The 25200-nt window shown below is 40.5% G+C and overlaps 1 protein-coding gene across 1 annotated transcript in view; it reads right to left on the bottom strand.

Annotated features, from left to right (window-relative positions):
- The window catches only part of SGO1 (shugoshin 1), a 29244-nt gene extending 5906 nt beyond the window's left edge, over window positions 1-23338 (bottom strand). Inside the window, exons 1-7 of the mRNA XM_063452298.1 lie at window positions 23279-23338; window positions 14483-14646; window positions 14188-14384; window positions 9870-9971; window positions 3150-3214; window positions 2611-2756; window positions 290-1084 (exon numbers count right to left, since the gene is read on the bottom strand). Of these exons, the coding sequence (XP_063308368.1) occupies window positions 290-1084; window positions 2611-2756; window positions 3150-3214; window positions 9870-9971; window positions 14188-14384; window positions 14483-14646; window positions 23279-23328 (1519 nt within the window). The 5' untranslated portion in view covers window positions 23329-23338. The remainder of the gene's footprint in view (window positions 1-289; window positions 1085-2610; window positions 2757-3149; window positions 3215-9869; window positions 9972-14187; window positions 14385-14482; window positions 14647-23278) is intronic.
- Window positions 23339-25200: the final 1862 nt, after the last annotated feature.

The raw sequence follows: 25200 nt of genomic DNA, 5'->3' as shown, positions 1-25200 counted from the left end.
GTATGAACAGTTGCATTTTAATTCCCATGGTATTAAATTTCAACCTGTTGCACATAGGGAGGAAGAGCAGCACCTAATACAGAGAAGTCCAGCTACCCTACCACAAAAGATGTGTCGAGAAGTATTTGAATGCCAACACTTGGCAATAAAAGTCAGCTGAATATGCATGAGAATTTCTTTCACTAAATGCCAAAGCTGGACCCCCCACCCATTTTGAATCTTTCACACAAATTTAGCATTTTAAGGTTGATACATTACTCTCAAAAATTAATGTTCCATAAACACAAACCTTGTTCTTCCTGCACTTCTTTTTTATTTTCTTTCTTCTGAGGTTGAATAGCTTTGCTTCGTTTAGATCTGGGTCTTAATGGAACAGAAATACTGCTTTGTGTGCGATTTCTGTTTTTTGCGTTTTCCTTGTGAGGTACATACAAGCTGTCATCCATGTCATCCTCATTATTGCTTTCAACAGAACTGTTCTCATTAAGGTCTTCTTCCTCTGGTTTATTTTGACGAAAAGGAGTGACATGTACACTTTCCTCAAAGGCAAAGTCATAAGCATCGCCAGAATTTAAAGAAGAATTCATTTTTTCATTGGAGACCAAGTGTTTGCTTGTTCCCCGCTCCCTACTTTTTGATCTGGCTCTGGGTTTGGAATTTTCCCATGGCTTTTTCAAAGGGAGGCTACCTGCCTTATCCGTTTTGCCTTTTCGAACTCTCTCGCTGCCAGTCCGAGAGTCTTCTTTGCTCTTGGCTGGTATATCTTTTGTTTTTATTTCAGGGGTTGAACTTGCTATTTTGTTAATTTCGGAATCGGGCAGAAACTCTTCTTTAGATGGGCTTGGAAATGTGTCCAAGTTCTCCATTCCTCCATTATTTCTAAAATTACAATCCTCTACAGGAGCAATGTTTTCTGTTCCAGAATGAACATAATCTGCATTTAAAAAGTCATCTTCTGACCGGTCTTGAAACACAGGTTCCTCTCTGCAGGAGTTCAAGTTAGAACGGGGACGTCTGGTAGACACATTTCTATGCAAGTGAGCTATTCTTTCAGGCTTCTCATTAGGAACCAAATGCACTTCTTCTGATATAAAGCCAGGTTGATAAATATGAGAGAGAAAACAGAGCAGAAAATTAAGACTAATTTTTATTACGTGTATTTTCATACTAAACATAGTAATAGTGATTTGTCCTTACAAATATATGACCAAAGGGGAGAACATATTAGCTACATACATATACATTTTTCATTTTACAATATCTTGTATAAGATGTAATAAAATCACACGATAATTCCAGACATGCACAAGTTAAACTTCTCAAAAGAAAAAGAGAAAAAACAAAAACACACATTTACAGAAAAACTGTGAAATCGAGGGGGCGGGGCCTGCTTGCTGACCAAGATGGCCGCATGTTGCTGAAGCTTCTGAGAAAAATCCTTTTGCTACACCTAATCCTGGACAGCAGCATTCTAAATTTGGCACAAACCTGCTTATTATTATCGAGAAGCACATTGGTGAAGGGTTGGCCTCCTTAGGCTCCACCCTGGAGGCATAAGCCCATGCAAGGTTCTCTCTGTGGCCTGCACGAGTACTCGTGGCGGCGGCCAATCCTCTGCCCGGTACCTGCACTCTCCTGTTCTAGAGTCCTATCCCCTCCCTCTGGACCGGCAGGGGTTATTCTGGTCTCCACAGGTACACTCTCGTGGTGTGCTACTACAAGCGGCATAGTGATCCACAAAAACAGAAGAGGTTGGGGCCTGCTGTTTAAGATGGCCGATGCACCGGGACCTGCAGATTTGCATTCATTCCCAAAGCCATCCACCTATGTTGACCCGCTCCTTCAGGACTGACAGGTTGTGTACCCAATTCTGGGTGAAGCTGAATGCTCACATACCCACCTCTACTCCTGTCAGCCAAGGCAGAGTCCACGGAATCCGGCCTGTGTGTCAAAGCCGCATGGCAGGACCCATGTGGCCATCGCAAAATATTGCGAAAATAATTGGAGATGCAGAAGGCCACTCTTCGGTTGACTCTCAAAGTCGAATATCAGTAGCCTCCTTATCCACTGGCATCAGTTAAGTAGTCCTAAGAGAAGATCGCAGATTTTCTACAGCTCTGATTCTTCTGCTGGTTTATGCTCCACTTTATTTGATTTATTTACCCATATTTGATAGGCTATTATGCTTAGGTGCCTGGTGATTATTCCTGAAATGTTTCCTAACAGTTAGGGTCAAAAGGGAAAATATTTACTATGGTTGTTGCATGTTTTCTATATGACATGATCTCTTTTTCCTTACACCATAAAAGTGCCATGCTCGCTCTTCTGCAACAGTTAAAACTACTCCTCCAGTTGTATTACCTCCTGAAACTCTCTAAGGTTCTATTCTGCTACATCACTTATTCTTCCTATGCGTGCTCTAACAGAATAGTGCTCATGCTGTATTTTCTCCTTTACTATTATTATTAAAAATGTGCTGGATGATCGTTTGCCATGCAATTGTTCTACTATGTATTTTGATATACTTGCATCTGTTGTTGTGGCACTGCAAACTCGTCTGTAAATTCTAAACACAGCAAGACTAAAGAATAAAAAAGTCAGGACTCTAACCTTTGTTTGCGGAAGTTATCTTTTCAGAACTTTCAAAAACATCATCTTCGCAATTAAGGTTCTCGTCATTTCGGCCACTTTCCTTTGGGTACATAGAAGGTTCACTTGGATTTGAAGCAGGAGCATGTTGTGGAAGTCCCCTACATCTGTAAAATATGGTTGCATTTACATATATATGCAATGGTGTGAGGTAACACACAAACAGAAGAAAGGACATTTATAAGAAGGTATTTGATATTAAAAAAAAAACATGCTCAACACCATAAACACTACAGCTCACTGTAGCGGTTATGGTGCCAAGAGTGTCCTAGTGCACCTACATTGTAAGTAGTTAAATTATTTTAGAATGGTTTGACTTCTAACCTGGGGTTCATCAGGCAGCGACCCCACCTCCACTTCTAATGCTGGAGAGTGAGAAGCACCTAAGCAGGAGCTTCTGTTAGTTCTATTGTACAAAGTCTTGCAAATGACTTGCATATAGAAGTAAAAAAAGATATTGAATAGCTAAACAAAAGTACATTTAAAATAAAATTACTCACAAGGGTCTGATGGTTTCATACTTCTCCAAAGGTTTTTCACTAACAGAAGGGGTATTATCAATGTTCTAAAATAAAATAAAATGTACACATTATTTCCATGTATAGAGCCCAGTGCAGGAATGCTGATGGTATGGCAGTGTCATTTGTAGGAAAGATTCTCCCTAGGGACTCAGGGAGGGGAGATATCTTTACATGAATTACGGATTTATACCTCTTCATTTCCACAGAAACTACAGAGATGGCATTTAAATACTTTGCACCATAATGAACTCTGCTGGTGATTATGCTTCGCTTTGTTGAAATGAGATTTCTTTAAGTAAAGTAGCCCTTTGACTGTTGTTGATACTCTCAAAGGAAGACAAAGAATGAAGCATAACGGCAGCCATTTCTTTTAAATTAAACCATTGAGACAAAATAAAAAAATAAAAAAATACATCTGTGTAAAACAGTAAGGTATGAGGGTGCCTGGAAACTCAAGGCTTCGTAACTTAATTAGGCAAATTTAAGACTAAATGGTGCATGTGTATAATTAGTTTCTCTAGCTTAAGGATTTTGAGAATTTTCTTGGCTCTTTATTCTGCCATAAATTACAGCATGTATTAAGGCCTTTTGGCCTGTAATTGTGGGAGGGGCGTATGACACACCTCTTCCCTACTTAAGGGACACCCCTTACCTGGCTCCATATCGTTCGAGGTCAGCGCTGCATCATTTCCACTTCCGGGTCATCCAGACGCCATTTTACCTGATTACTCCATGAGGTTTTTTAAGCAGAGCTGTGTCAGGAATCCAGCCACAGGCTTTTCCGGCCTACCACCTTCTTTCTTCAATCCATCGCCGTGGATGGTGTCCAAGTGACTCACAAACTGTAAGTCAACCTACCCGTTATGCCAGGCATCAGTCCCACGGCACCATGCACGGGTCAGGTCCTCACTTTACGGCTGCATTTTGTCTAAGTCTGTTCTAAAACCATTGCATGTTCATGCATATCATTCGTTTAAACCCCCTACCGGTCTTTGGGTGTACTACAGGCTTCTTAGACATTATCGCATTTCATGTACAAACCAACGAACCACTGCATTTTTCGCCTACACACTGACCCCTACCGGTCATTCAGGCTACTACAGGCTTCTCAGACATTATTGCATTTCATGTACAAACCATCGAACCACTGCATTTTCGCCTACACACTGACCCCTACCGGTCATTCGGTGTACTACAGGCTTCTCAGACATTATTGCATTTCATGTACAAACCAACGAACCACTGCATTTTCGCCTACACACTGACCCCTACCGGTCATTCGGTGTACTACAGGCTTCTCAGACATTATTGTATTTCATGTACAAACCATCGAACCACTGCATTTTCGCCCACACACTGACCTGCTTCTCAGACATTATTGCATTTCATGTAAAAACCAACCTTGCTTCATTTAAACGATTGTCATTTCGGTGTGTTTTCTGGTCGGCACTTATTCATAGTATATTCTATGCACGATTGCTGTTCGCATTAAAATGCATACGGTTAAGCTATTCATGCTAACTTCTGTTTCCCTTCATACTAAGATTCGGTTATTCTGCTATGTATTCACATAGATCTTTTTCGTGAGTTACATTTCATCATTTCATGTATTTACATTTGGTTAAAAAGTTGCTTGGTTAAATAGACAGACCATTTTCATGCTATTTTTAAGGTATCACTTATTACATCAAGGTTATGAAACCAGCTAACATTTCTGTATAGACATTGGACTCCCACGCTTACTGGAGTTTTTTTTTTATAATTATCCATTTCATTACAATTAAATCAGCCTACGTTACAGGCCTCATTTCTTTGTTGTTAACCATGACACAAGGATTTAATTCCTTTTCATGCATACTCGAACTGATCCAACCAATCATACGTTTCCTGCACAGTTATCGGTTAAACTTTCAAATACTTATTTTACACGATCTTAGGTTGTCTATTTTGTTTCAGTTTGCTTATTATATATATATGGTTTTAATAATAATAGTTATTTTATTTTACAATGCAGATATTACATGTATATTACTGTTATGGTTAGCCTACATTACGGCTCCTTTTTCTGTCATGCTCGTACGACATACCACGAGTTCAAGGACACGGTCCTATTTTCAAAGAGTATAATGGAGATATGATGTTATTACAACCATGTACATTACGATTACATGGCACTAACTATTCAGGCCATTTCTTATCATACTCATACGATATACCACGAGTATATAAGAACACGGTCCTACCTTCCACAGAGGGTTTCGGGTTGAATCACACGCATTGGTTCAACCACTCATACGTCACGTTACAACATTTTCTGCATAGATTGTCATTTCACATAATTTCACATGGCATTTACAAACTCAGGCCTTTTCTTGACACACTCAGGCGACGTAACACGAGTATTCAAGAACACGGCATATACGTCTCAAGACTTTCGGTTTTTGAATCACACGTTCTGGTTCATACATTCATACGTCACTTTACAGCAACATTTATGATTCTGCATATTGTCACTTCACATTAAAAAGTCCCTTGCATTCCCAGATCAGTTTAGTGACATGCATATCATCTGATCACCTTCCATATATACACATTACACGGCCAATCCCCTGCTGCCAGGTATCGGACTCAGTGTAACGCTTGTCACCAAGCATGGGCAGTCATGTCACTATCATACTCATAGATTTTACACCTCCCACACATACTGCTAGAAGCCTAATCCCAGCCTATACAGATTACACAGGTCTCACAGGATCCATTCTCACTCGATCCCTTTTTAGGTTTATCCAGGTTTTCATACCTGTCGAATCTCAAAACTTCATACATACTACCAGGTACGTAAGCCTGCTCACGTTGTAGTTCACATACGTTTCATTCTTCTAGGCCATAGAGTACTGGCAAGTTAGGGGTATAGGCCCAAATAGGTACCTCCCTTCTTGGCATTTCTGCCTATCGTTTAGTGGTCCGCGAGGCCAACACCCCGCCTCAACGTTTCGGAGGCAAACGCCATCGGGCCACACGTGAGTTAGCCGCCTCGCAATATTATAGAGAGGGCCTCACCTGTCACTCCCTCCCCCTGTTTTCTTTTACTATCACCGAGAGGCCTACGATTCCTGCCACTACGACGGGTGGCCTCAATAACCCCTCGCGCCAACTCATAGACAGAGCCTCTCATAGCCACTTGGCAACTAGCAGGGCCTCACCTGTCACAAACAAGATTAATTTTTCGCCTTTAAGGCCTAGTTAGCCTGCCAGTATCACCCCTGGGGAATCGGTCACTACACCCCTTACCATGGCTGGGTCGGCCGCTGCGACCCCTCCAACACTGGTTGAGTTGCAATCACTTTCTCCAGCCATCTGTTTCAGGGCACATGCTAAATCTGTGTCCAAATAAAATGTATCCCAAAACTATACTTAACATCAATAAACATTTCTGTACTTACGACATTACTGCCACATCATCCATCTAGACATTTGGTGGAATTCATTATCTCGGGTCTATCAGAAGGATTCACACAGGCCTCATACACATGCCTTTCGGAATCCTGGAATGTCCTAATTTACAATCTGCACAACAAACCCTACAGCGGTGGAGGCACTCATAGCCAGGAAGTGGCAGAGGACTTCCTATGGGGGCCCTTCCAGTCCCCTCCGTTCACCACATGGCGGACAAACCCCATCGGTATTGTCACGGGGAAATCTTCTCACAAACAGAGACTTATCATTGATCTATCAACACCTCACACCTCTGCCACTCCTAGTCTGAACTCCCTCATACCCTCTGAGGAATTTTCACTGCAATATTCCACCATAGATCACGCCATTACGGCTATCATGCAGGCAGGGGCCGGAGCATGGCTCAGTAAGACTGATATCACAATGCTTTCAAGTTACTGCCTATCCACCCTACACTGTGTCACCTGCATGGTATCAAGTGGGCAGGGAACTACTATTTTGCTCACGTTTAACATTTAGGTTCCAAAGTAGTCCGGCCATTTTCGACGTATTCGCCGAAACCCTATGCTGGTTTTATTAAATATAGCCAGATGCCCTACAGTTATACATTATCTGGATGATTTCTTACTGGTCGAGGAGAATATTTCCCCTCCCAGTAGCCTAAAAGAAACCATCAGTCTATTCGAACAGGTGGGTGTCCCAGTCTCCTCCACCAAGACTGAAGGACCAGATACCTTCATCACATTCCTGGGTATCATACTAGACTCAGCCACCATGCAAGCTAGCCTGCCACGCCCAAGGTAGAAAACATTCTGATCAACATAATCTCTACATACAACTCGGTACTTGCAACCGCAAGAATTACAGTCTCTGCTTGGGTCACTGAATTTTGCCATTCGCATCATACCTCAAGGCCGGGCTTTCATCTCACAACTCCTTTACATGTTTCCCACTTTTAGACATGATGGACACAGGTCACCCCTGGATACCCAAGCCACGGCAGGTGTAATTATGTGGAGAAAATTTTTAACCACCTTGAATGGTAAAAGCATGTTCCTTCCAAAATTGTCTGACTCCTCACCTACCATTTGGTCAGACGCGGCGTCTACCACAGGTTTTACAGCAATTTTTCAGGAACAAATGGCTTTGGGGCAGCTGGCCTTCAGAAGTTCAGGACCTGGAGGGTTTTTCCACTACCTCAGCTCTGTTTGAGATATATCCCATCATGACGGTTGCCGTGGCATGGGTGCATTTATGGGCAGGTTCGTCTGTACGTTGCTACTCAGACAACCAAGTAACTTGTCACATTATAAACAAGGCCGATCCAAATCACTGACTATTATGAGATTCTTGAGGAAACTCACTTGGCTGGCTGCATGTCATAATTTTCTCTTGTTTTGTATTCATGTTCCAGGTGTATGTAACACTGCTGCTGACAATTTGTCTCGCTTTAATTTCCAGGCTTTTCGTCAAATACTCCCGTCAGCCGCACTCACAGCCATGAACACCCCACTATTCCACCATCTAGTAATGGACTAGATGCTATAATGCAACATAGCAGAACATTGTCCTAATTAGCACTGTCTACTAATACCCGGGAAACTTACGATAGAGCTTTCATTTGATTTAAAGATTCCTTTCTGAACCTGGTTGGGCTTTGCTTCTTTTTGCCACCTCAAACTCAAACTATCAAACAACACAATCAAACCATATCTGACAGGCATCCAACATCACATGCTAACTTTACAACCAGACAAATCAAGTGTCCTCCTACCAATTAAGAACATCCTTAGGGGTATTCAGAGATCCGAACCCCCACGTACGGCCCAGAGGCTACCCATAGATTTCCATATTTTTAAAGACTTATACAATTCACTAGATTTAAACCCTTTGCCAACAACACAAACCTCATCGTTAAAACCACCATATACGTAGCCTTGTTTATGGTTTCTTGAGACCAAGAGAATTTACCGCCATCAGCACAACACAGTCCACTCACATCCTACTTCATTCACACTTAACAAAACACATGGACTATTATATCTTGACTCTGCCTCACTCCAAAACCAGTCAACATGAACTTTCAGTAGAGGTTAAGTACTATCCTACTCACAACAGGTGGAGCCCCGTCAAACTACTGGACTCATATACCCAGCATAACAACGAACCACCATCTGAACCACTTTCAGTCTACAAGGTTCGGTACTCACTACCACCACCTTTATGACACACGTCAGGTCTTTACTTGCACAGCTGGGCCTCAAATCAGCTAACTATTCGGGCCACTCCTTCCGCATAGGAGCGGCCTCCACAGCATCCAGTGCAAACATTCCAGTTCATGTTATCAAGTCACTAGGGCGCTGGAAATCATCGGCTTACTCTAGATACATACCTAACCCGGTACAAGAAGTAAGAAATGCCTTTCAAGACATGTCTGGTTAAAGTATGTATATTGCTGGTATGTAATAAATTTGATTTTCTACTTTTGCCCTCTTTATTTACAGGCCTACCTCATCGTCGGTTCCGGCACACCACAACCGACTTGCTCTTTTAATACCATCCTACACTTATCAGTGTTTGTATCTTCTGTACTATCATGAGCCCTTAACACAAGTATTAAGGCCTTTTGGCCTGTAATTGTGGGAGGGGCGTATGACACACCTCTTCCCTACTTAAGGGACACCCCTTACCTGGCTCCATATCGTTCGAGGTCAGCGCTGCATCACCCTCCCACCCACTCCTCATTATTAACTCCTTTTCTCTTTACATTTCTTCTTGGTGGGCCCTCTTTATTTACAGGCCTACCTCATCGTCGGTTCCGGCACACCACAACCGACTTGCTCTTTTAATACCATCCTACACTTATCAGTGTTTGTATCTTCTGTACTATCATGAGCCCTTAACACAAATATAAATAAACGTGGAGGAAGATAATAGCCCCCCACTACTACCAGGGAAGGCACTCTAGAGCGCTATTTCTCGTCTAATCTTATTTCTCAGCCGTATCCCAAATATTTCTGGTTGTTCTATATAAATAAAAGTGGGCATGGTTGTGTAAGAACCATAACAAAGCCATCCAGTTGTCCATTTATCTTGCAATCTGTTTTGGTTTGTTTGCAACATCCTAGTGTCTCCCCAAAATTAAGGTGCAATCCCAATGTGGATCCTCTCTCTCACTGCACCCAGAGGAGTGCCAGTCACTCCTCACTGACGAGGCCATAGAAAAACTTGAGACATACTTACATTACTAGTGCATAGAACTTGAGCTGGTCCCAGGAGTTTTGCGGTCTCCAATAAATTGGAAGTGACTTTGGCAATTATGTCTTTCAAAGATGACAGTTTATCCTAGAATACAGAAAATGATAAAAGGTTACTCCTTAAAACCGATGAATATTGTGAAATTTGGTAATTTAATATTGTATAGGACAGGGCTCAAAATCTCCACTTACCACTGGTCTTTAGCAAGTGAAAGTGTAGCCATGGCTAGTATAAACTCCTGGTAAGTATGCTATGGCTTACAGTGGCAAGTAACTTTTAAAGGACCACTCTAGGCACCCAGACCACTTCAGCTTAATGAAGTAGTCTGGGTGCCAGGTCCCTCTAGGATTAACCCCCCCCCCCTTTTTTTTATAAACATAGTTTCAGAGAAACCATGTTTATAATAGGGTTAATCCAGCCTACAAATCCTCTAGTGGCTGTCTCACTGACAGCCGCTAGAGGCGCTTGCGTGATTCTCACTGTGAAAATCACAGTGAGAGCACGCAAGCGTCCATAGGAAAGCATTGAGAATGCTTTTCTTATGAGACCGTCTGAATGCGTGTGCAGCTCTTGCCGCGCATGCGCATTCAGCCGAAAGTGAGGATCGGAGGCGGAGAGGATCCGCCCGGTGCTGGAATAAAGGTAAGTTTTAACCCTTTACTCTGTCCAGAGCCCGGCGGGCACTATAGTGGTCCTTTAAGCTCTAGCTAGTAGCAAACGACTTTTCATTTTAACCATTAGTATAAGACCTTTAAAAAAATTTAAGTTACTCCCAGAAGGCTTACAATACTGGCACCAAAACAACTTTATCTTAATGAGGCAGTTTTGGTGTAAAGATCATGCTCCTGCAGTTTCACTTCTTAATCCTGTTATTTAGGAGTAAATCACTTTTGTTTTTTGTATATGTATACCTAGACACACATTCACTGGCTGTGACTGACAGCAGCATTAAATAAAACATGGTTTCAGTTCTTACTTACTTTAGTTAATTGCCCTTTAATTACACACGAGGATCATACAGGTTCTTGGCGTAGGAGATGAGCAATTCGAAATTCAACAGACAGTGCAATAGAGGAAGTTTAAACATTAGATCCCTCCTTACAGGAAATGTGTAGGTCACATGCTGGGGTTGTGTGACTAGGGTTGCATAAACAAAGCTATTTAACTCCTAAATAGAAGAAAATTGAGCAGGGGCATGATCTGTACACCCAAACTGCTTTATTAAGCTAACATTGTTCGGGTACTTATAGTATCCCTTTTATAGAACACCCTAGGCACTAGAACCACTACAGCCTAATGCAGTGTCTCTGGGGAAAAGAGATTATCCCTGCAGGTTCAGCAATACCTTTTTTGAGAACGGCAAGTGTTTGCAATGCTGTCTAACACAGTCTGACAGGCACTAAAGGGACTTCCTGTTTGGGAGCCTGCAAAAGATTACAGGAACGTTGTTCAGTGTCTCTACGCTCTGCACAAAGAAGCGGAATGATCCCCATCTCTGTGAGGAGATGCAGAGTAGTGCAGCTCAGCGATCTGACGCACATGCACACTAACCTCACAAAGCTTCCTGATAAGTAAGCATTAGATTGGCTGAGATCATCATTACTGCTGATCTCCGTCAGTTGAGGCTGGGATAGAAGGGGAGTAAAAAAAAAACTATTATATACACACACATAATATATATATATATATATATATATATATATATAAATAAATTCCTAACGCATGACTGTTTGTAATCATAAAAAGAAAATGCCTACTTTCACATTACTGTTGAGACAATGGAAACATCTCACAATACAATACAAAACAGATTCTGTAACAGAACTTGTGTACATCTCCCAAACGCGCACAAAGCAACATGGGACAGATAAATTGTTACCATGAGGAAGTGCAGTGGAAGTCATGCTTCTTTTAGTAAAAGCTGCAACAGTGCTTACTGGGGTGAAGAAACATAAATCTGTGTGAGAGTCCCTTTAAGTATAATTTTACTTAGTACTATATGCTGAATAATTACCCATAATTGGACTGAAACAAAAGTTAATTGCTTTCAAAGCCACCACCTTAGAATAAATTTTCTGCACTGGTTGATCTTGAAAGTTAAAATATCTTTCAATGTCTTATTTGCCAATTAGTCAAATTTAACAACTTGAATTATAGCTCACAACTAGACATCCAACCACTTTATAGTTCTGTTACAGAGTGAAGTGAGATAACCGATTTCCCATTGACCTCCTTAATGTGAGATTTCAGCCGAAAAAATAAATCTCCATTTATAACCTTAGCACAAATGGAATTAAAACTTGGTCAGTTTGCTGTAGTCGACTTATGTGCTATCAACGTGTTTAATCTTAACATGTATTGCCATTCAATATAGAGCTAGCGGAGTAAACAAAAACAAACAAAAATACTATTTTGTACAACCTATAGGTTTCTGTTACATAAAATAAATGATGTTATCTCGGAAAAGGACAATCTTCTCCCAAAAAGAAATTCACATTGATTTTGACATAATTTTTTGCAGTGTGTGTGTGTGTAGTGTGCATTATATAAACACTGCATTCACTACACAAACACTGCATTATTTAAACACACTATACAAACACTGCATTCACTATACAGACACTACACAAAAACACACACTGCATTATGTACAGTGTGTTTGTGTATATAATGCAGTGTGTGTTTCTGTAGGGGGGAGGGGGCATTTTTTAATTTAATTTTATTTTTAAATATTTAATTATTATTATTATTTTTTAGTCCCCCCTACCTGCTTGTTACCTGGTCAGGAAGGGGGGATATGGCATTCCCTGGTGGTCCGGTGGCATGGAAAGTACAGGGATTATCCTCCCCTCTGTACTCCTTACCTGCCTTATCCTGTTTAGTTCATGGATCTTATTACTTAAACACCAGGTGCCCAGGATAACATAGAAACAAAATGCTCTCTTTATACATAGTTTGTTGAAATGTAGAATCTTAAGATGGGCCCATGCTTAAAGCAGTCACACCAGCCTTTCTTTTGCCAATATTTCCATTTGAAGCGTGAATAACTGATTTTATAAACTTGTCACTGGTGTGGGAGAAATTGCAAGAGCCATGAAACAGAAGAGATGGTTCATACTTTTTGCCTTGAAGTCTACATAATTCTTAGCCGTAACTATACAAACAAGAAGGGTATGTCTATAAAAGTCTATATAAAAATATGTAATTTACACACATGTTATGGTCTGCCAGTTCTCAGAAGTCAATTCACAGTTCAAACTTTTCTTTAATTTGCCTATTCCCTATTAAACTGAATTGTCTAGAATGAACAGTGGAATTTAAATTATGGGTTATACCAACAGTTCCTAAACTGTGTGCCACAGCGCCCTGGCACACAGGGGTGCCGCCAAATATTTCCGTGCCTCACTCTCCCCTGCCGGCTCTGCAGGACTGGAGATCAGAGATATCTCTCACCGGCCTGCTAGAGTTCACTCTCACCACATGGACCATCAAGGTTTAGTACTGCTCCCCCTCCCAGGTAATGGTAAGAAGGGAGGGGGGAGTGGTATATGGATAATAAAAAAAAATATGAATTTATTAACCTGCCCTCCCACCCCCACACTGCACCCATCTCTCACACACACTACACCCTTCACAAACACAATGCAAGCCTGTACACACACACACTGTACCCCCCTCACACACACACACACCACTGTCCTTATCCCATACTACAGACCCTATCCTGGCAGACACCAGGTAAGTTGTCCAACTGTTCTTAAAGTTTATGCCGCAGCGCTATACATATATACAACCTAGAAATTTGTTTAGACTTAGGGCGCCTTGGAAAAATATTGAAATATTAAGGGCGCCTTGAACCTAAAAAGTTTGGGAACCACTGGGTTATATACTCATTAAAATGCACAAAAAATGTGGAGAGTTTTTCAAATGTGACTATTTTGGTTTAAATGTGAAATTAACTTCTGATAGCTTACAGTTGATAGGGATGATCTCATTCATGGTAAATCAGGGGGTATTTGAGCTTCACCATACTCCATGGTACTTTCAGAAGCTGTTAAATCACTAGCTGCTTACCGTTCCCACTTAGTATCTCCCTTTAACTTAAAAGTCCATCTTTCACACTATCTGCGGCTCATATAAATATCAAATCTTAAATGGACCACAATATATCATGCAATACAGAGACATATAGCAAACCCCAGCCCACCTACTAGACAAAATAATATTTATGGATTATTAACTCACAATATCAGTTAATCCATTATGTGTTCCTTTGATCAAACAAAATAATATAAGCACTTACGTTTGTAGACTCCCTTCCATTGTGCAAGCTGAGCTTCCTTCGTAACATGAAAATTTCAAACATCAAACTCTGGTGTTCTCTTTTTAAATGTAAGATAAGATCTTGAGCTTGCCTTGATGTGACCTTCTCTTCTTCCAGGGCCAAAGCAAGCGCTTTGTTGTTCTCTTGAACACTTTTCACGGACACAGAGCTGTTGTCTATAGTAAATTCGAAGGAAAAAAAAAATACATAAATAAAAATAGACTTTAAAAAAAAACAAAAAACAATGGATGAATTCAGGTGTGAAATCTCTTACTGATCTTCGTGGCTTTTGCAGAATAGGCCTTGACCGTAACCACCTTTGCCAGCCTTTTCACTCTTTTCTCCTTCATACGCTCCTTTATGTCCTCCAGGCTTTCCTGAAAGGTCTTTTTTAAACACCTTACTTTGGCCATCTTTAACAGGTATATCGACTGAGTGCTGTAACAGATTAGACTATTAACTACAAAACAAACAAAAAAAGAGAATTAGCAATTTATTAAAAATAATTTAAAGTAGTAAATTTGGAATAAAATATATTTAGACAGACTGTCTTTATTAAATAGAATTCACCCCAGCAAAAATGACAAACGATTCAGCAAGTATTTTGATGCGAGATGACTACTAGGTGATGAAAACAACAAAAATGGCATTCAAAACACAAAATTTGCACTAGCCCTGTGGATTTTGCTATAGAACGCTCACTGAACTGAAAGCAGCAGCTTGTTCTAAATGTGGCTGCATAGTTGATATCTACAGCCAATTCATCACAGTGAAGTTGATAAAATATTGGTCCCCTAACTTCTTTATGATTAAAGGACCACTAAACTTGTTTTCCTGACACTATAGCATCCTTAGGAACCCCCCCCCTACCGCCTGGCTCTCTCGGCACTGGTGACCTCCTCCCCTGCTCCGACTGGAGCGGAATGCGCGGCGCGCGCATGCAAACAGTCCATAAGAAAGCATTTCTCAATGCTTTCCTATGGACGTTCTGCACGCTGGATGCAAATTTTGCATCCAGCGTCACAGAAGCGCCTCAAGCGGCTGTCAGGAAGACAGCCACTAGAGGTTGGATTGGGCCTGCAATGTAAACATAGCAGTTTCTCTGAAACTGCTATGTTTACATCTGAAGGGTTAAAACCTGGGGGGACCTGGCACCCAGACCACTTCATTGAGCTGAAGTGAGTGACTATAGTGTATAGTGGGTGACTATAGTGTCCCTTTAACTTTTCTATTGTCTATTACAAATGTATCAATACACAGTGCTAGCCAAATGTTTTGCAAATATATAGCATTTTATTGTTTCTGACTTCCTTAGCTTTAGACTAAATATATTATGAATTCCCCAAGCATCCTGCAACAGCATACTAGGAATTGTCAGAAGTGTTAGTCATTTTGTGTCAGGGAGGTGGAGTGTTTTTCTTTGCGGTCCATTCCCAGTGGTTGCATTAGAAGAGAAGCTTTGCAGTGACAACTAAAAGTACTATTTTTACATTTTAAAAAAGTAACCAAATAATATTCTAAATTTGTAATATGGCAATTTTTTCAGAATAGAAGACGCACTGGAATACAACGCCAACCCATATATTTTAACTAGAAATTTAGGGAAGAATAACAACGCAGCCTGTACTATAATTACAGTAAGTTTCAGCTTATGTGTAGAATATAATGAATGCAGGGCTGGGGGTGTGAAGTGTACATAAACAGTCCAGCGCGGTCTAATAAATCAGAGTGTACCGTAACTCACTGAATGCTAAGAGTGAACCAGCTACAACAAAAAATGCTCTATCGAAATACCAGTACATGAACAGGTATTGCTTTACTGCCCCATGTAATATATAGACAAATGATGTCTATATGAGACAAATGAGACAAATGATTTTTGTCTCAAATGAGACAAATGAAAATGTGAAATGATTTTTCACACCAACCCTATTAAATTACACACAAGCTCCATACAGCCAGAACACACGGCACACTGTCAGCAAACCGTGTCAGTCAGCAAACAGCGCACTCGCATGCACACAGTCCGCAAACACATGGCACACTCTCCGCAAACACGCTATATCAAAGACAAACTATGGGATAGCGAGACACTCACTGTAATTCACAAAACTGATGTTTTGCTAATAAATCCAAATGGCAAACCGGATATAGAAATAGCCATGTTGTGACTATAGTAGAGAGAGACCATATTCCCATTACAACTATTTTTGCCTCAGTTTTCCATTAAGATTTAATTTGTGAAAATTGAGACATTAGTAAATAGCCCTGTCAATTTACCGGACTCTTAGAAAGGACCCAAATCTTTCTCATTTAAAATTATTTTGTGACAGGCGAAGCAGATTCTGATGACGGACAAAAAGAAAATAATAATAAGGTTCACACCCGCTGTGCCCTTTTGTGAGATTGCCTTCTCTTTCAAATATTTTCTTAGAGTATATTACAATACATCAAAATAATACAGGAAAATACCAGAGGGAAAAAATAAAATATGTACAATAAAAATAATAAATAAGATAAATCAATTTATGCATATTTCAATTAAGATCAAGATTAAAAAATTAAGAGATCAAGATTAAACATTAAAATTAGATATCAAGACCTGGGTCTTTCTGATTTAACTGATTATGTTACATTACAAGCCAAATCCATCTTACTTCCAAATGCCCAAATGTTACTGTTAATACCTGCCTCTGTCATTATCCAAGTTTATTTTTAATTTATTCTCAGCCAGCAATCCTCTTCTCTTACCCTTTCCTCTAATATAGAACCCCAGATTTTCCAGAACTTGGACAACATATTCGTAGCCGAATATGCCATATATTCCATTTGACATCTATTATAAAGCATTTTTAATAAGCCTTGTATTAAAGGAACTTCAATGCTCTTCCAGTTTTGTGCAATAAAATTCTTAATAGTCATAAAGAAGAAGAAGGATATCAATATTTTAGTTTGCAAGGTAATTGTTATTGGATAATTATTTAATAATGCTACCTCTAAAGAGAAGGGAATGCAGACCTGAAGATTAGATTCAATAAGATCATACACTAAACAAAATTATAAGCGCAACACTTTTGTTTTTGCAACCATTTGTTATGAGCTGAACTCAAAGATCTAAGACTTTTTCCATGTACACAAAAGGCCTATTTCTCTCAAATCTGTCTAAATCTGTGTTAGTGAGCACTTCTTCTTTGCCGAGATAATCCATCAACCTCACATGTGTGGCATATCAAGATGCTGATTAGACAGCATGATAATTGCACAGGTGTGCCTTAGGCTGGCCACTCTAAAATGTGCAGTTTTATCACACAGCACAATGCCTCAGATGTCGCAAGTTTTGAGGGAACGTGCATTTGGCATGCTGACTGCAGGTATGTCCACCAGAGCTGTTGCCTGTGAATTGAATGTGCATCTTTCGAGTTCACTTTATGATAGGAGACCTTCCCATTAGAAATAATCGCTTATTTAAGATGGTCTTTACCCTATGAGAATGTCGTCTGCAAAAATAACTTTTTCGAAACAAGATTAGGCATTGAAATTCCATGAATAGCTATATCTGATCTAATCCTATCTGCCAAAAGTTCTAAAGCCAGAATATACAACAGGGGAGACAGAGGGCCCTGTCCAGTAACCTTACTGATTGTAAATGAATATGAGACTGAACCAGAGAGAAGTACGGCTGCCGTAGGGTTAAAATATAAAGCCATAACAGCTTTTATATATCTATATAGCAGACCCAATTTCTCCAGAACTTGGAACAGAAAGTCCCAATGAAGACGATCGAATGCCTTCTCTGCGTCAAGTGACATGAGAAGGCATTCAGTCCTAGAGTTCCCAGCCACCGAAATCATATTGATGATTTTACGAGTGGCATCTGAAGCTTGACGCCCCCCTACAAATCCCATCTGATAGTTTATAAAATATTGGAAGTAAAGGAAATAAACAAGTTGCCAGAATGTTAGCATAAATTTTATAGTCAAGGTTTAAAAGAGATAAAGGGTGTAAGTTAGAACATTGAATTAGAGGCTTCCCAGGTTTTAGTAGAGCTCTAATATAGGCAGTCAACTTTTATTTTGACATTGTACTATTAGACATACAGGGAGTGCAGAATTATTAGGCAAGTTGTATTTTTGAGGATTAATTTTATTATTGAACAACAACCATGTTCTCAATGAACCCAAAAAACTCATTAATATCAAAGCTGAATATTTTTGGAAGTAGTTTTTAGTTATAGCTATTTTAGGGGGATATCTGTGTGTGCAGGTGACTATTACTGTGCATAATTATTAGGCAACTTAACAAAAAACAAATATATACCCATTTCAATTATTTATTTTTACCAGTGAAACCAACATCTCAACATTCACAAATATACATTTCTGACATTCAAAAACATAAAAACAAATCAGTGACCAATATAGCCACCTTTCTTTGCAAGGACACTCAAAAGCCTGCCATCCATGGATTCTGTCAGTGTTTTGATCTGTTCACCATCAACATTGCGTGCAGCAGCAACCACAGCCTCCCAGACACTGTTCAGAGAGGTGTACTGTTTTCCCTCCTTGTAAATCTCACATTTGATGATGGACCACAGGTTCTCAATGGGGTTCAGATCAGGTGAACAAGGAGGCCATGTCATTAGATTTTCTTCTTTTATACCCTTTCTTGCCAGCCACGCTGTGGAGTACTTGGACGCGTGTGATGGAGCATTGTCCTGCATGAAAATCATGTTTTTCTTGAAGGATGCAGACTTCTTCCTGTACCACTGCTTGAAGAAGGTGTCTTCCAGAAACTGGCAGTAGGACTGGGAGTTGAGCTTGACTCCATCCTCAACCCGAAAAGGCCCCACAAGCTCATCTTTGATGATACCAGCCCAAAACAGTACTCCACCTCCACCTTGCTGGCGTCTGAGTCGGACTGGAGCTCTCTGCCCTTTACCAATCCAGCCACGGGCCCATCCATCTGGCCCATCAAGACTCACTCTCATTTCATCAGTCCATAAAACCTTAGAAAAATCAGTTTTGAGATATTTCTTGGCCCAGTCTTGACGTTTCAGCTTGTGTGTCTTGTTCAGTGGTGGTCGTCTTTCAGCCTTTCTTACCTTGGCCATGTCTCTGAGTATTGCACACCTTGTGCTTTTGGGCACTCCAGTGATGTTGCAGCTCTGAAATATGGCCAAACTGGTGGCAAGTGGCATCTTGGCAGCTGCACGCTTGACTTCTCAGTTCATGGGCAGTTATTTTGCGCCTTGGTTTCTCCACACGCTTCTTGCGACCCTGTTGACTATTTTGAATGAAACGCTTGATTGTTCGATGATCACGCTTCAGAAGCTTTGCAATTTTAAGAGTGCTGCATCCCTCTGCAAGATATCTCACTAATTTTGACTTTTCTGAGCCTGTCAAGTCCTTCTTTTGACCCATTTTGCCAAAGGAAAGGAAGTTGCCTAATAATTATGCACACCTGATATAGGGTGTTGATGTCATTAGACCACACCCCTTCTCATTACAGAGATGCACATCACCTAATATGCTTAATTGGTAGTAGGCTTTCGAGCCTATACAGCTTGGAGTAAGACAACATGCATAAAGAGGATGATGTGGTCAAAATACTAATTTGCCTAATAATTTTGCATTCCCTGTACAAGAATTAAAAAGAGAAAGAAGAAGATTTTGGACCCGAGCTACTAAGTGCTTACCCCTTCAAAGCACTATAGGTTTTAAGACTTTAGTAATAATCCTTAACCCCTTAAGGACACATGACATGTCATGATTCCCTTTATTCCAGAAGTTTGGTCCTTAAGGGGTTAAGTGAAGAGAAGTTAAAAACTCTCCTACTTAGAAACATTTGTCATCTACCTTGCAGCATAGATAATTAACTTATTCAGGCTAGAGTAATTTAAGACAAAGCAAAAAAGCTTACCTTAAATGTCCTCAGAGTGTGTTGGAGGTTGGTGAGAACACACTTGCAACAGATTCTGAGTGCACCTGGCAACAGTTAGTTGCTGCTGGGTAAACAGCCTCTCTAAGTCCTGGAAACCAATATCTTGACCCCGGAGAGAAAAAACAAAGATATTGGCGCCTGAATTTAAAATCACACTACGCATGTCCTGCATTTTGCGATTCCACGGTGGAAATAAATATAACCTGTACGAGTCTTCCACCGCCAGGACAACCCAGCCAGTGCCCAAAAGCGCACCATCGTCTGCCCGGCACCTGGCTCAGTCTAGACGGAACTAATACAACCCGGGGAGATACAGCCGTCTGGATTGTTAACCCTGGCTGATCTCTGAAAAAAGTATTTAAAAGAAGTAGAGCCTCCAGAGCCTAAGCCCTCTCACCATACTTCTAGGGAGAAAACCTGACACCCTCCTCTGCCAGAGGCAGGCAAAGAACTGGGGATGTCATGGGTAGGAAGCAATTTATAAGGCCAAAGGTTAATTGGAGGAGGTTCTTGAAAAGTTTTGGAGAGTGCCTGCCTGTTTTTCCCCTCCAGGTGATGAAATCCCAGTCGTAAAGCACTGCCTCTAATCTGGGGGAAAAAAACAATAATTTAATCACACCATGAACTATGTACGACAGTACTCTAGTAACTTTGGTGGGTATTATATTTAGCCCTTGTATTACAGGCATTAATTCCAACAAATTGGAAACAATAGAAAAACCTTGTCCCCTAGGGGGAATTAAAAGATAAATAGGGGGAATTAAAAGATAAATAGAAGGAAGCAACGACAGAGAAATTAAAGGGGAAAAAAAGGATACATGCATTCCTGTTATAAAGTATTAAATCATTTCCACATCAACAAACAATGCTTAATAAATTAAGCTAATAAAAAGAAAAAGGTCAGTAGTCTACCGAGCAGTACAGTAAATAATTGTATATAAATGGCTGCGCCAGAGTGCTGAATCCCAATATGAGGAAAGTGCAACCTAACATGTAACACATATTTAATTCTACACAGTGTTAAATCATTTCCCATAGTGCCAACGATGCATAATAGATTTAAAGGAACACTATAGGGTCAGGAACACAAACATGTATTCCTGACCCTATAGTGAAAAATCCACCATTTAGGTGGCTTGCTCCCCCCCCCCTCCCCCCCACTCTCCCTTAAAAGGAGTTAAAACTGGCTCCGCCCCCTTGATGACATCAAGATTGCTGATGTTTGGCCAATCCAATGCTTTCCCATGGGGAAAGCATTGGATTGGATAAAATCGGCAAGAAGGCAGGGCCAAACGCTGTTTTGGAAATTCAGCACCTCCTCATAGAGATGCATTGAATCAATGCATTTCTATGAGGAAAATTCAGCGTCCCCATTCAGAGCGTGGAGACGCTGAACGGCAGTGCTGCCTACTGTGCAGCACTGAGCCAGGAAGCACCTCCAGTGACCATCTGAGGAGTGGCCACCTGGAGGTGTGTCTAGGGGGCAACGTAAACACTGCCTTTTTTTCTGTAAAGGCAGTGTTTGCATAAAAATGCTTGCAAATAAATGATTCTACTCACCAGAACAACTACATTAAGCTGTAGTTGTTCTGGTGACTATAGTGTCCCTTTAAGCAAAAATAAAAATTAAATAAATCTTCTAAGCAATTTTAAGCAGTACCTAATTAAATATATTTCAGTAAAGGATAGCTGCTCACCGGTCTTATAAAAATCCTAAATTTATTTAAACAGAGTTAAAAATGAGACCAACGTTTCAGTCCCCGCTCGGGACTTTCCTCAGGGTATCAAAACAATAATAAATCAGTTCAAGTCATGGCACCCGGCGAACTGATATCTACAAAAGCGTGAGTGCGGGGGATTTTCAATTGTTTACTAATTAAATATAGATATCTGCTCCAGGGTGCAGGTTCCCAATACAGGGAAGGTACAGCCTAGCACAAACATTTATTTCTACAAAGGATTAAATCATTTTCCACAGCGTCAAAGGGTGCTTAGTAGATTTATGCTAATAGCAAAGGGTTCGGTAGTCTTATAACCACTTTTAAACAATACCTAATTATATATAAATAGCTGCGCCAGGATGCAGATTCCCAATATAGGGAAGGTGCATCCTAGCACGTATATTTAGTTCTACAAGAGGTTAGATCATTTTCGACAACGCCAAACAGTGCATAGTAGAGTTAAACTAATAAAGTTTTGGCAATCTTCCAACCAATGCCTAACTGTATGGTAGCTGTGCTAGGGTGCAAGCCAGCATATACATTTCAAAAATTCCACAAAGAGTTAAATCATACTCCACGGCACCAAACTGTGCACAATAGATTAGGTTGATAAAGATTTCAATAGTCTTCTGACCGCGTGTAATCAATATCACAGATAGCTGTGCCAGGGTGCATTCTCCCAATCCAGAGAGAGTGCAACCTTGCACAAACGATCCACATCACAGGGGCCACAGAAAGGCCTCAGATACCAAATTTGCAAACCCAAAAAAAATATAAGTGAAGATTCACTAAACGATTAAAAGTTTACAAGCATAACTCAGTTAGGCAGATATGTCTGAACAGCATCTCTATTTGAAGAGTTCGTTAAATTTGAGCTCTTAGAAGATTTTGAGTGCAAAGTGGAGGATAATGCCCACTCTCTGCATATTTTGTTTGGTCTCTGGGAATGGTCTCTAATTTGTTTAGATATGGGAGGTAGCTGAATTTTCCATAGTTCAAATAATTTATTTCCTTCTTGAAGCGATGAGATCACCTTGGTCGCATCATTGTGTGAGATCACTTTAACACACCAGCGGTAGACAATATTATTGGTTCTCAAAGTCTGTGTTATGGGCTGGGGTTCCTTACTCACAGTAGAAGATGAAAAGACAGTGAACAATTGAATACGAGCAAACTTGTCAGCCACTTCACCTTTAGAACGGCCTGCCTCCACAATTTTAATTTTATGATGGAAAAGTGGATCCTTGCTAACATCTCTTGAAGAATCCGGAGGAGTCTTCTGGCTTTTTGGTAGCCTGTGAATCCTGTCAATTATGATCTCAGAGGTTAATATGGAGATTTACAAAATATTGGACTTTTCTGGCAACTAATTTTTACATTAGCTGCTGTATGCTCTCATTCACACTAACCACGATCCACAGCAGAGGGGAAAGGCTGTTAGATGTTGGAACAGCTCCATTTGTTTAACAACTCAAAAAAGGTTTGACAAATGCAGAAAAAGAGCCTCTCCATCATAACTACCATAGTGAGCTGGGAGCCGGTCACAGCTTTCACAACTCCCTTTGGAACAACATGCTCCATCCCCTGAGCTAAGCCCTGCATTGCCAGCCTAGCTCAGAGAACTTCTAATTCACCTGTAGCAGATATCCAGCACATTTCAGTTAGGTGTCAAACTGTACTTAACCCCTCAAGAATTGTACACGTTCTGATCAAAAGAAAACCTAAACAAAACCTAAGATTGGAGCTATACGGTCTGCTCAACCATAATTCAAAATTTTTATATTAAGTTCACCCTCGCTTAATATATATCATTTTGTTCAGGAGAAACCAGGCTTTCATTTCACATCACATATTTATATATAAAACAAATTATGAATTAAAAAAAAAAAATGTGAAAGTTAAGAAATGGTTTAATTTTTAGTTCTGCATAGCATTTTAACTGTGAATGTCCTAATACGGTTTGCTTTTACTGCAATAAAAAATACACATATTTGTATTCAGCGATGTCTCACGAGTACAACAGTACCCCCCATTTAAAGGTTTTATGGTGTTTTGTAAAGTTACAGGTCAAATATAACACGTTACATTTTTCATATTATACACATTGAAATTTGCCAAATTTGTTATGATGCCTTTGAGACCGTATAGTAGCCCAGGAATGAAAATTACCCCCACGAAAGCATACCACTTGCAAAAGTAGACAACCCAAAGTATAACAAATTGGGTATGTGATTTTCCAGCGTGTGCAAACAGCAAAAAGTACTTAGCTGCAGCAATACAGATACGTAAGAGTCAGTGACGCTGTAATCTGAGGGAATAATAATGAGACAATGGTGATTAATAAGTGGTCTCTCCAGCTGTAGCAGACACACGACTCTCTCTCGGATTTTGCAGCCATAAAGCTGATAAAACATTTTTAGTTCTGGTCCTGCACCATCAGAACACCCTAATTTCAGACGAACTTGATCCAAAACAATAAGACCCCCCCCATCCCCCTAGAGTGGGGATAGCAGCATAGAGAGCTCAGTGTTGGTGTCTAGCTGGGCCCCACGTCCTGCACTCACACCCAGGGACACAAACACCCCTCGCCTCCCTCTGCCTGATCTCCATCCCTGCCCGTTGGACATGCCCGCCATATTGGCTCACCTTACACAGAGTCCGGTTCAATCCCGACCAATAAGTGACAGCCCATACACTCACACAGCCCGGGCAGAGCCGTTTACACTCTGCAGTTCAAACGCCTAGCGCCGTAACCTGTGATTGGACAGGATGGTTACATCACGTGACCTAGACTAGCCTAGCTGAGCTGAGCGGACGTACCATCGAGCAGTCAGGGCAAGTCGTTTACAGAGGGCGGAAAGATGGGTGCCGCCATCTTTGCTGAGGGCAAAAGGAGGGTCGTTGCTGACCGAAAATACAGGAGATGAGGAAACATTTTAATCAGACATTGTACAATGAATAACTTTTATTTATTTATTTTTCTAAAGTAGATCCGTGGCTTATATTGGAAGTGAGAGTTGCTTGTTCACTCTCCCTAAAATCATACCTACTAACACAACACATAGGGGATGAAGCCAGGGGCGGGGAGGTTTTAACAAATTATAGGGGATTTACTAATACTTTATTTATTTTAAATGAAACTGTAATTTACCTCTTTAAGGGCCCAGGCAATTTTGAGATGTGATGGTTTTGTGAGCAAGGCATTTTTTTTACACTTTTGCCATGTGATCATTCTACAACAATGTCACAATGTCCTTTTTTAATAAGCGCACCCATACATTTTATAAAGCATTTTTTTAAAGTAGAGTTCAGACCTTTTCTTTTACATCAT

Source organism: Pelobates fuscus, chromosome 4 (genome assembly GCF_036172605.1).
Source record: "Pelobates fuscus isolate aPelFus1 chromosome 4, aPelFus1.pri, whole genome shotgun sequence".
NCBI classification, from domain to species: domain Eukaryota; kingdom Metazoa; phylum Chordata; class Amphibia; order Anura; family Pelobatidae; genus Pelobates; species Pelobates fuscus.
The sequence above is the reverse complement of the archived record's forward strand: the minus strand, read 5'-3'. Positions and strand labels throughout refer to the sequence as shown.